The following is a 13248-nucleotide window of genomic DNA, read 5'->3' as shown; positions in this document are numbered from 1 at the left end:
TAATGAACAAAGGATACCCATGAAACAAGGACACATATAAAACTAATCAATGCCCAGACATACCTGAACATCTGGCACGTTCAACAAGGGTTACCCACGATCTGGGCCTTTTACCTACTGTATCGGATGAGTGTTTAGCGTAACGCTTTTGAGCTTGAGTACCATTTAATGTCAAAAAACACGAGTGCATATTTTCCGCTTAATGGACTTCGCAGTCGGCAGGCACAGGCCTAATACCACTTAAATACGTTCGGATCAATATATAGAGACGAATATTTCTTGAAAGGTGTACAGAGAAGACGAGCGTTCTATCGAACTAAGTTAGCTTATTTATTAGCTAAGGGCAATTTTCTTAACGAAAATGGCGACACTGACTGACTGACTGACTGACTATGTCACGAATAGTAAATTTTACTCTTCTTCAACAGCCAAGTGATAGATATTTGCTATAATACTGTGCCTAAATATTTATAATTATTGTGGGGAATAGTCTCTCGGAATAATGCAATTTCAACTCGGACGTTTGCTTTGTCAAATATACTAACAATATTTATCAAAAATTAAGTATTTAAATAGTTTTTTTGGCCTTGGACGCTTAGGTAAGTTCACATTGACTTTCCTCAAACGACCAGACGATGTATGGAAATTGAGAATGTTTTTTTTTTAATTTAATAAAAAAAAAACAGTTTTTTTACATTAAAATCAGAGCTCTATTAGAGTTAACTCACAGGCAAACCAGCCATTTGCTGTGCGTAGGTGATAATAGAGTGTCGGACTCCTGCGACATTTCATAATCCAATATTCCACGGTCATGGTGTCCAAGGAGTAACTAGTAATTGAATTTTCAACTTTAAAACTTAAAAAGGTATCCAGAAAACAGCATCGAATTGAAAAAAGACCTGGAGCAAGCAAGCAAGCTAAAGAGAATACTGTCAACGATGCAAAAGACAAAATAAAGTTTTTGATCCTAAAGTGACCAGGTACACAACGGGAAACGCTGCGTGCTTACCGAGGTTTTAAAGTAGTTTCACACATACGCCGAAGCTCAGGGGGAAGAACAATAAGTAAGATAAATAATAAGCTTTGCTTGTGTTGCTCGCCAATTTTCGTGAAAAAAATGCACGGCCTGAAATACGACGTCTAAATTATATCTTGGAAGATACTATTAGATTTTGAGTCAATCAATGTAATAATACTAACTGTTATTCAATGTTACCTTTATTATAATTAAAATTAACGGGCCAAATAGGACATGTTTAATAACAAAACAGGCTCGACATGAAATCCGTTAGTTGTACCCGAGTCTCCTACTATATACGTACCATTTCCTAATTCAGATATCGGCAGGAACTTCTGTATTTGCTACTAAATGGTAGCTGTGAAGTTCAACATTTGAATTTACCTCAACAGGTATCGCTACTAAGTATAACGAAGCAGCTTAAAAATCACATAGCCATTGAATTATCTTCCTCTAAACAATTAAATAGATTATTATTGATTTTAAGCAGGCCGACCAGCTTGTTGATCCCCATAAGTAAACTATGACAAATCCATAATTTCAACATCGAAAGAAAAAGTTAGACAAAAAAAAGTGTGACTTATCAACTAATGATACCAGTGTACTCGGATACTAGTCCGATCCCGTTTTCTACACGTTTCTAATACATGAAATGATAAGTTTAGGTGGTCGTAATTTGGATGAGTTGTTTTTATCAAGACGAAGTTGTCTAATGTCATTATTTTTTTTTTACACAAAGCAATATATATTCACTATTAGTTTATTTCGATGTTATGTTATGTTATTTGAAACGGTTTTCCATTAAATTGGTATAACGATATTTTTCGTTTAATCCTTTGCAGCAGGTTGGTTTTAGTTATATTTTCTAGGGAAAATCAGATTTTAGAAAAAAATTCTCGGCTAGCTTATGTGAGATATTGATCTTCTATGATTTTGGAACCTTGATGTAGTAAATGAGCTGGGCTTAGTTATTATACAAACTAGCATAACCCTATGCAATGCTCCCTAAGTGTTTTAATTTATACGGGCAGTGAAACCGTATTTGATATTGGCCGATACCGAATAGCATATATAAGGGTAAGCGCCTTGCTCAAAGCACTCAGCTAAAAAGCAGCCTTTTTAGAAGGAACACCTGCAAAAGGCGTAGTAAATATTTTTCATACAGACTTGCTATAGAAAGGATGCGATTACCTATAAATACCGTGCAATCTGTAAAATATCTGGAAAAACTTCGCCACATTTTATGCTTAATTGCAGGCATTTTCTCCTATCTTGATCTACTCTGTCTGGCGTAGAGTTACTATTTTTAACTGTGATTTTTTAGCTAGCTAGATATATATTAAACATATAGTAATAAAAATGAATAGCTACAATAACGAGCAATATATAATTTACTGTAGTGGCACTACAGCCATTGTGCTTGCAATCCTATACACGCGAATATAATATATGTGTTATAAGATACTGTGAACAATCATCTAAATGAACTAAATTAACTTGTAGCGCCGTTTGACTAACACATCAGAGAAGTATTCGGAAACTCGGGGCAGTTTGCGGGCTTGCTTTCCCTCGGTCTCTGTCTCGCGGCCCCCGTGTATACCCCTCGTTTCTATGGCGACCCGTTGCTCCCCATTCGAATTCGATAGGATTTTACAGTATCAACACTCGCAGTGTAGACGATGGTAGTCCTGTGGATCTCTCAGCCCACTTAACCTTTCAAAATAGTAGAGAATGGGTTAACCAGCAAAGCAACAAACGAAAGTAACTTGCCAGCTGAAGTTGGAGGTCGCTTATAGACGAGACGGCGTTAATAGGTGGCCCATTGATGCGTAATGCGGTTCCGCAAATGGCGCTTGAACCGGATGGATACCCAGTTGAAGCCTGTCGGGGTATCCACCGTAGCTGTTCTAGTAATGTTATTCAGTCAGCTGTTTTTAACTGCCAGTCAACTACGGGACCAGCTGCGTTTCGTCAGTGTGGAGATGTGTGCTGCTAATGGAACGGTGTTCGATCCGTTCAGAATCAGCTGTGTTCCCTGCCCCCCCAACTCCACATCGCATGAAGGCCGCTCCTGCGTCTGCCGAAAAGGTTTTATGCAACTGTACAGGTCGAACTTCCGCCAACTTAAATGCTGGCCATGTGCCATCAGCGAAATATCGTCTAGCGCCCGCGGCCATTGCTTAACCTGCACGACGGAATGCAGCCGTTGTCCCGAAGGGACCGTGCTTGTTGAGAATGAGACATCGGCCGAGTGTAAGCCGTGCTCAAACCAAACCTCCCTCGAACCAAATTGCTCCACGTGGGAGAAACAGCAAACGCTTATCATGGATAGCGATCCTGATTTCCCCGAGTACCGTGAACATTCCGAAATGATTTCGCGACGGATTACGAAAGCATACCAAAGATGTAACTCGGGTGAAGACTGCAATTTATTGGCGAACCTCTGCGTGCTATCACAATACCGGATGTCGCAGAGTCAGGAATCGCCATGTACACTCTACCTTAAACTTATCCCTACTGTTGGTCAGCGCAGTCCAACAAACGGGCCGTGGATCTATTACGATGAAGAAACGCCGCAAACTCTCTATAAAACAAACCTACCCAACAAGTTCACGTTGGATCCAACCAAGAACAGTTCATTACTTTCGTTCCATGCTATCACGTTCGACCTCGATGGACATTTTGTAAAGGACGGAAAACTGTATACGAGAGAGCTGATTCCGTGCGCACAAATACCTACAAAGTTACCGTTTGCCGCAAACGTGGATGTTACGTGTAGAGTTACAGTTGAGGAGCTACGCCAGCCGCGGCTGAAACTTATGGATATCTACTTAGTCAGCGACAATGGGCATACGATATATCCCATTCCTGTGCTGGTGCGAAATCTGCGCAAAAACGGTATCGCAATCAATGAGCCTGATAGGGCCGAGACACAATGGCAGCTTACCAGACGTTTGTTTACTGTCGACACCGAATCGGTTACGGGTAGCATTAGGTACCTTAAACGAGTCGATATACGCGTCCGACTTCAGTCTTGGTGGGACGGCCGGGCGCCGGGCAGCGCCTACCCACCTCTCGTGATTGTGTCTTATGGTCGCATTAAAGCTGATCCTAGAAATGAAGTCCAGCTACGGTTTCGCGTTCACTACGAACAGGTTCAGTCAAAGACGTTTCAAGATATCTCAATAGCTATTGGTGTGCTAAGTACTCTTGTAGCGATGTGGGCCTGCATTCGTACCTGGGGCTGGGTTCGACGAAATGGCACACAATCCTTTGGCGCCGTTGGCATCTATAAGTTGATCGCCTACACGTGTGGGGGCCTAGCGGACACATTTTTGCTCGTCCTTTTTTGTTCGTGCCTCAACTGGTTCGTTATGTTTAAAGGACAGGGAATTATCCACCTACTGTTGCCGACAGCCGAACAAGAAACCGAAATTATCACTTACATCGGCGTGGCCCTCGCTCTAAAAGCCGTCGAAATTCTCGATATGATGGCTATGCAGCTAAACTGGGACGTATTTCTTATCGACTGGGAACTGACCGAGGGCGCCACCGCTTGGCGCAGCTATCTTGTTGCAGGCGAGTTTTTGAAGCTGACGACGCATCGTCGACTCAACATCGGTATCCTGCTCCTCATTGTGCTGTTCGTGCTTAAAGTAATTAATTTCGAGTCGCTGGCGCTTGCTGCGCCTGGAAGCGTCGATGTTTCTGCCGAGGTGTCCCCGTTTAGTTCGACATGCCGACTTGCCCTTGTCGCCGCCATTTACGTGCTCGCCGCCATCTTTTACTGCCTTTATATGCGTATCTTCCACGAACGTTTCATTGGATACAACTGCATGGCACGGTTCGTAGATCTTTGTTCGATAGCGAACATTAGCGTATTAACGTTGACACATTCTTGTTACGGCTATTATGTGCATGGACGCTCTGTGCTTGGTAAGGCGGACGTCTCCCTGTGGGAAATTCTCGAACAGTTACGTAAGGAAGAAAATGATTTATGCGCACACCGTGGCTTGATACCGGGCACCGATGAGCAGACGTTCAGGATCAGCCTGCTCGCGCAGCTGAAAAGCAATTATAAACGTTTGCTTGAAGGGGCTACGGCACCGCCTCAGAACATTGAACATATTGCCGCTGCGCACAAGGCTATCAATCGCTTTTTGGTAGCGTTTCTACAACACGCCGTTAAAGATCTCGATTATGTGGTCCGAGACGCGATGGCCATCGAAACCTTTCTTGACGTCGAACTGAATGACGTCCACGATCGTTGTGTTTTCTACAAAGACCCCAATGTAAGGACACTGGAAACGTTGCTCTTTTCTAGCTTCGAGAAGAACCTCCTTGTGTTAGACCTGCTTGTGCTTGTGGTGACGGACTGGGCCTCGCACGACCTGATTCTCGGCTCGTGCCTCGTGTATCTCATCGATGTGCTTATTCAAGCAGTACGAGCTTCGCTTTTGAAACGAAACTTTGTTAAAAAATCTCTCATAGATGCCCGCTTCATTACAACGTAGTGCCAGAAACAATGAGGGTAATGGCTCACTGTATTGACGTAATCGGCACAAAGAAAGTTATCGAAGAACAGAAAGCATACGAGGCGTAATTTGGCGCAAGAAACACAGTGTATTCAATGAACTATGTGATTGGACGCGAATGTTATGTGTGTGCCTGCAAATACAAAATCATTTCGTATGTAATAGCCATATTTTTATTCATATGTCGCATATATTAGGTTGCACGTAAATTCGGTTGTAAGTAAAGGAGAAAATTGTTGTACATTATGAGGTAAACTCTTATCTTTTCTTTTGCTACCTACATTTATAGTAGCGATCGTCTAATAGACATTATGTGTCGCTGCTTAGTTCGGTGCTAAAAGCTAGCGTGTTCAAGTTTTCTACCATAGGAAATACTTGGATTTTATCTAAAACAATAAGAACTGAAAAGATATTCTATAATATGAAGAAAATCTCTCACGGAACAAATGTACATATATATGTGCCCTGAGGAAAGCTGTCCTCAGGAAACGTACGTTTTTTTTAATTAATTCATATTTATTTGCATTAACCAATACTATAAAACTGCACAAGCATGCTGGGGACAGACCCGGCGACGTGTATGGGATTTTGTCGATCCGCAACATATTAAGCGTCACTGCTTATGAAACGGAAAATGGATTAATTGACAACAAGGCCGCCCGCATCGATTTCATTTGCCTCGGCTGCCAAAACAACTACAGTAGTCGTACTAATTCGAAACAAACAAGGTCAAGCCTTTAGCTACGCGGAACCGCAACAAAGTCGCATGAAGCTTAAGGACTGCTACGCTGGTGTGAGTTTTTAGCATCCGATGACTTCTGGTCAGCACCTTGATCATCGCTGAGGAGAAGTAAAGATCAAACTGAAGAGCATACTAATACACCTTCAAACAGCGTCGAAGCCTAGTGACTAGCGGCCCCTCGATATCCTTAAAGCTATATTATTCCGTCTGTCAGCCATAAACAGAAACAATGGTTATTAGTGACTGTACATCACATCGTCTTCGTGGATGTATGCTTCTGCTTCGTTCTTGTACTCTTTGTTCGCTGCGACAATTGTTGGTATGGGGAATTTCTGATTTTGTCGTCATTTATTTCCCAATCTCTTCCTTGCCATATGCCCCATATTCCAACTGTAAGAGCCCTGCTCCTGCCGTTCTCGCCAGGCACGCACCTCATGCAGTATCACAAATTGAACTGACTTCTCATGATCATCGTTGGCAGACTCTCGGAGAAGCACAACAAATCGACGACAAACAATAGAAAGTTAACATGGAACTTTCCAACAGAATTAAGCAGAATCCGTTTCTGATTGATGTCTGCGGGCTCGTTCTGCCATTGGCGTTTTGCAAGGCTTAACTATTCATCGGGGTTTGTGCCCCGTCCACAACATTCCTACAAATTCGTCATCTGGCGCGCGCGTGACCAATAGCGCTACCGAAATCTTTCCATTGGACATACTCATGCGTTTAGGAGGGTAAGCGATATGGAAATAGCCAGGCGCATGCGACTTAGAGAGCTACTCTAGTAAAGTAGTTACAATAGCTTTGCGTTCTTGTTTGCTGTTTACGGATGCTACTATCACTGGTGGCCGGATAAATGGGCATTTGCACGAGGAACCAAGAGGAGCTCGCGCGATCACCGCACCGAATCAGCACTATCGCCTAGTCTAACGCTGTTTGTTATTAGCGATGCAGTAGGTGGCCGTTTAGGAGAAGGTCCGTTCTTCAGAAAGGGAAGGCAAATAAGCAACTGATGCCAGCCGGCCCAAGACAGGGCAGGCCGGCTGATTAAGTGCAGGTCGACAGCTAGCGACTGGCTTTTGCGACGTGGTTTGAGAGCGCCGGCAAGAATCGCAGCGGGCCTGGGAGAAACAGCGTAGCGGCGACGGTGGTCATGGCAGCATTGGTTTGGCCAAAGGCATTCGCTTGAGCCTGAGCGAGTGACAACAGCGGCGATGCTCAGTAAATTTCCAGTTATGACTTTGAACGAACTGGAGTAGCAGACATACATTGCTATTCCCGACACGGTGCCACGAGTGGCTACCAGAACTGGCCGCTGGTTGGTAGCTGGTTGCTGGGCGCCGATGCTGCTACTGGCAGGTCCTGCTTGCCATGAGCAGCCAGTATCGGAGGGGTGAGTTTAAAAGATCGTCATTCTTTTTTCATGGTGGTAGTGGTATTATCTCCATGGCCATAGGGCCATTCTAGAGTCCTAGCCAAGATCGTACCTTAAACGCCGAGTTTAGTTGTAGTCGCTATGTTCGAGTTCACTTCATCGTCGTCGTCTCGTCGTAGGGAGTGCTATCATTTGTGGCTGGCAATTGTTGGCAGTTGAAGCGTTTCTTGTTCATGCCGGCGGCAGCAGAATCGTTGGCGTGCAATAGTGCTAGCTGTGTCTAAAGTGACATTTTGTGTTTTTGCTTTATTATTCATGTAGTGTTAGGAGAAACCAGTTCATAAGAAGAAAATGGCTATTGCGCCCAAATGCTAGCGGAGATCGTCCCATTTAGTGCTATTGTCGAAATGAACCGATGAACAACCCGTTTTTTTCGTTAAGAAACGCCAACAAAGAAGCAAATGTCTGTAAATTGGTTTTGCGTATAGTTTTTCTGTTCTCGGTGCCTTCGGTCCAATCGTCATCAGTCACCAGTATACAGGTTACGAAATGTACGGCAGACGATTGTCGGTATTGTCGATCCTGCCTGTAACAGGTTCACGAAACAGAGGAGAGCGTGAAGACCGATCGAACTCAATTGCAGAAGGTATCTAAAACAAATCGAAAAGCCGATCACCCAAAGAAACAGGTGGTTCCTAGACGCGGATGTACACCTTCGATTCGGCGAATGTGTACTCCTGCAAAAGTTGCTGATGATTACAGTGGGTTGTAGAGCTTAGAAACTAAATCTCGCGTTGATGAGCTTTATCATGAACATCTCAAGACAAGGATACTTCGAATAAGGACGTTGCGAAAAATGAGTTGATGCTGCGGAACTTTGCCACGTAAAACTGTAACCAAGCTATTATACCAAGTTCCGTAAAATGTCCCTATGCGTCCACTTTTATATGCACGACCAGCACGATATATCAACGGATACTCAAACCGAACACAGCGTGTGACCTTAGCTCTCTAGTAGTTTTCGTCAATCGTTAGGGAAAAGCGGATATGTATCACAAAGGTCAGGGCGCTACCGTAACCCCTTCCATTTTGCTCATTCGTAGAATGTCCTAAAGCGCTTTACCAGTTCCGATAACAGACAAGATGTATTGGTAGAAGATATGTCAGTCTGAGACGCCATTGCCATAAATCATTGCTGCATCAGCTAACAATTTGTTTGTATTCTGGCAAACACATGCGAAGTGTATGTAACGGAAAATTTACGAGAGCCTTAGGAAGATGGCCCACCACTCTGACACCCGGGTCCTCTTGGTGTAATAGCAGTGCTAGTCGACGAATATAAAAATGCAATTTCTCGTGGCGATAAGACATATTAGCGTATCTAGCGATAAAAATTCGTCGAGATGGCCAAGTGGCTAGAGCTGATATCAGAGCCTAGACAACGCTTAAGCAAAGGCTGGAAGCAAAGACTAAGCCTTTTTTGAGCGACACCAAGAAGAACCCGTATCGGGAGAGTAATAAGCAAAATATCTACGTGTCCTTTGTTGAGCACATGTGATTACGACCATAAATGTGGCTGGGAACAATAATAAGGAATAAATTCATTGAGTTCGAACAGATGAGCAGTCCATCTTTCCAATACGAACCAGACATCTAAATGAGAGATATAATTATTCCTTTGATTATGGTTTTGGAAGGAAAATTTAGTCATGTGTAAACTGTTATTGTACTATAATGGGACGGCACAATTCTTATTCGGTATGTAGTCAATCAAGGCACATGTCTGTTGAAATTTTGGCGTAAAACATGAACTGATGAAGTAAGTTTGATGGAGCTTGCATATATATGACACTTGCCCTCCGTCTAAACAAAAGAAACTACACTTATTTTCGGTAACTAAGAGTAACTTTACTTAATATTTTATGAAAGTTTACTATCGACAACCACTTCCTACATGACTTTAATCCCCACTAGTTTTCATCTGTAGCTTCTCGTTTTTTTGGAGTATCTCAGCACTTTAAATTACTTCATTGTCGAATGCTTCCTTCATCTTCAAACAACTTTGATTGGAATTCGCCTTAGTTACAAATTACCTTCATTCGAAATCACTTCATCGTAAATTTACTCTAATTCTGGTTATTTCTCGTCAAAAGCTGATACAACTTTCCTCGCTACTGAGTAGTGCCTAAGTATTTGCTTGTCGATTGAATATATTTTCCTTACAGCGCATACAATGATAATCCTAACCTTGGTCAATTGCCCCCATTTCTTATCATGTCTTCGAAGGGTTACAGACTCTTCCGTTAATTTAAGGAGGTTAAGGCAGCCAGGAATTAAAAATCAATCGAAAGTACACATTTACTGATATCTTGATTTTAAGCGTGAATATTACTATTAACGTAAAAGCAGTACACATAGACTATTATTTGACCTAAAAATGGCCAACAAAATTTGCAGGATCAGCGAGCGACTCGCAGGTGTCGGAACATCTTCAAGCAGACGAACCTCCCCCATCGAGGTCAGGGAGTCGACGTTCGTCACATAGATCTTCCAGGGTAAACTCCAAGTTGATTTTTTTTGTGAATCCTGCTATTGAACTCTTACTTGCCCCATATATGCAAGTGACCAATTGAAATTTGAGTTTCGACTTTGTGGAATTCGTTCAGCTGATTACAAAAAATCGGCGTTTAACGTCCCACAATTATATCCGACTATAGATAATTGGTTAAATTTTAACCAAATCCGGTAGACTCAGTGCCACAAACGACTATATTCCCAGCTTAAGTCTATGGATGTTAACTTATCAGACAATCTTAACCTTAATATAATTATTCACTAAAACCTTATTTTTTATTATACGATTATAGGAAACAACTTTATTTTTCCGAAAAAGAACAAATTATTTTTGATTAGTCGGCAAAAAACAGTGCATTGTATCGGTTTTAGCAGGCACATCACGTACTCTGAGATTGTACAAACAAATAAAAAAAAAAAAACAAATAAAAGCTAGCGCAACTGCACGTGCAGATGTGGCCACAATGGTTAACAGATCACTAATTTGACAGGCGCCTCCACCAAACGAGCGGCAGACATCGGTTCAGCAGAGTTCGACCGCATTCATTAATCAACCCCCAATGATGGCACACTCTTTACAGTTTCCTCAGGAACGATCAGAGCCTTCTGGTCCACCACCTCTTACAGATGCTCAGCTACTGGAAGCTAAACTTCTCGCTGAAAGGAAGCTTAAACCACAACATACTGGTTATGATACAAGTAAGAATGAACAAGACGCGAAACAAACATTAAAATATATATATGAATCAACAAACTAGCAATAGCAACTGAACCATAATGCCATAGGATAGTGTATTAGAACAGAAAGTTTTACCTGCATTTACAGATTCGTAAGAGACGAATTTGTAAATGACACGTGAGGCTTTAGTCTAATCTTGAACCGCGTATGAACAGCATTTGTTTAACCGTTATCATTTGTCCGAAACGAATCAGGGACGCCCACGATCAGGCACAAAAGTAGTAGAATCTACAAAGTGGCGTCTCTACACGAGAGGTTTGTGATAAAGCCATAATCAAGTCAGCTCCGAAGAGCGGTCAACAAGAAATGGCATATCCATCTCTCACGTAGCGGCCTTCTGAATTTTCTATTGCTCGAGTGTGCGATTGGCCGCAGTCCTACATTCGCTCCTTTAAAGCCTATTAATCATTAAACTTTACTAAACATCGTCTACGTTGAGCCTTTCGTGCACCATAAAAGAGTCTCCCATCCCAATCATATGTTCTCTCACTAATTATGTTATGCCAAAATTGTGTTGCATAACGATGATATCTACGCAGAACATTAGCGCCTGTTCTTCGCCTGAGTTGTTCAATTACAGTAGATACCTCAGGTTAACCCTACAGCCAAACAACAATAGTTACCACACATGAAAGACAACACTACATTACTATATCTATCGCCACGTTTTGCCTGGTTGGCAAATGTCCAGCATCTTCAGTCGAGCAGTTGCGTGAAGATCCAGTCGAGCCGCACGATGATAAGAGGTAAACTCTGATATCGGTTAGACTTACTGCAGAAGGTGGTACTACGACTGCTTCATTCGAAAACTGTGAAGCGGATGAGCGTGTTGCATGGCAGTACAAATATATATACAAATCTGATATTGTGATCAAATGTCGACAGTCAGATGCGATTTAATAGGTTTACGCAGATCTCAGGTATTAGGTTATCACTGCTTGATTTACTCGACTGTTCTAGCTGATGTTTCATGTACAGCGGCATCTTTGTGTACCATGTGCTTGGCTGAATTAATGTCCCATAATTTAAATACTTGCGAACTAATGAGCACACTTTTTGTGGGTCTATTTATATGTACGTAAACCATGCCGACGTTAATTTTGAGGCACGCCACCGCCTTGCTTGGCTTCTGCATCAACATATAGATTATACAAAAACACCGAAAACAGACATGGTTCCCTCATTAGCTTTAGATACCTCTTAACAAAACGCGTAGTCTAAAATATGCTACTTTAACCGTAGCGTTGTTGCCTATCTAGTCCACGTCTGTCTCATTGGTTGCAAGGTGTGGATGCATTGATGAGCTATTTTTTTACAAAGGGAAAAATTATAGTAGTAAATTCGCGGCCATTCGGCCTACAATTTACGAGTTGGTCAGAGCAGGCCATTCTCTGTCGATGGGCGAAGGCGGCACAGATGGCAGGTGTGTACCAACCTTAAACTAGACGTCATACCCGTTGTAACGAGACAGTGTTTACAGGACGCCGACTGCCGGCTGGTGAGGAAAGATCCGAACGAACAAGGCTCTCGAAGGTCTGGCCAGCTTCTCTGGCTAGTTTCAGCTGTTGTTTATGTAATAGCGGACCAACGATTTTCCTAAACAATGGGTAATGAATAATCGATCGTCAATTCCTAGAAGACTTGACCCAATCTATAAAGTAGCAATAAGCAGACGCTCTAAAAGATCGTTTCAAGGAGACCCTGCAAGGCTTGCTGGTTTTTCCAGCCCTAAAAGGAAGCAATATTGCTTAAGCCTATTAGATTTATCAAGTTACGATTAAATGTTATATTTAGGCCAGCGATTATAACATTATCATTGATTAATACTAACCATTCTAGTCAGTTTGATAAGAACGTTCTACGCTTTAGTGGACATTGGCTTATTCGGCAACAATAGGTGGAAAGCAGTATGTTACTAACGTTTCTAACCATTTTATTGTTAATACAGAGCTCTTAGAGAAAATTGCAAATTTTACGATGTACATGTACAAGCTCTCTGTAAAAGCTATTCGTTTACGCGGGACTGTAGATACGGATACAAAGAACACAGCAGTACAACGACCACGCGTGCTACCGTTAGAGAGCCGCTAAAAAGCTGCTTTGAGGATTTTGGGGACCATACTTTCTTAGGCAAATCAGATTATAGCTTTAATGAGTTAGCCTTCGTATTTCATAACAGCGAACTAGTGGGGTACGCTGGTTGTGAGCCTTTGCGCTCGCTCACTACAATTTTGAAGCCGCTTAAAGTTTGTGCAATTTACTATC

General features: G+C 42.3%; 2 protein-coding genes across 4 annotated transcripts in view; both read left to right on the top strand.

Moving 5' to 3' along the window:
- The first annotated feature begins 2850 nt into the window (after positions 1–2850).
- LOC111270454 (meckelin) lies at positions 2851–7374 on the top strand. The gene has a single exon (XM_022850691.2). The coding sequence runs from the start codon at positions 2851–2853 to the stop codon at positions 5530–5532; it is 2682 nt and encodes an 893-aa protein (XP_022706426.1). The 3' UTR covers positions 5533–7374.
- Positions 7375–7556: 182 nt separating this feature from the next.
- LOC111270446 (stomatin) overlaps positions 7557–13248 on the top strand; it is a 14987-nt gene continuing 9295 nt past the window's right edge. The window contains exons 1-3 of one of the 3 annotated variants that reach the window (XM_022850679.2): positions 7557–7688; positions 10128–10225; positions 10736–10943. In XM_022850679.2, coding sequence (XP_022706414.1) covers positions 7667–7688; positions 10128–10225; positions 10736–10943 — 328 coding nt within the window. In that variant the 5' untranslated portion in view covers positions 7557–7666. Of the gene's footprint in view, positions 7689–7741; positions 8317–10127; positions 10226–10735; positions 10944–13248 lie in introns of those variants that run through there. The other 2 variants (XM_022850678.2, XM_022850681.2) reach the window with 2 other exon arrangements.

The sequence above is a fragment of the Varroa jacobsoni genome, unplaced genomic scaffold (assembly GCF_002532875.2).
Source record: "Varroa jacobsoni isolate VJ856 unplaced genomic scaffold, vjacob_1.0 scaffold_1473, whole genome shotgun sequence".
Classification (NCBI taxonomy): Eukaryota; Metazoa; Arthropoda; class Arachnida; order Mesostigmata; family Varroidae; genus Varroa; species Varroa jacobsoni.
Note: the sequence above shows the minus strand (reverse complement) of the source record. Positions and strands in the feature narration are given on the sequence as shown.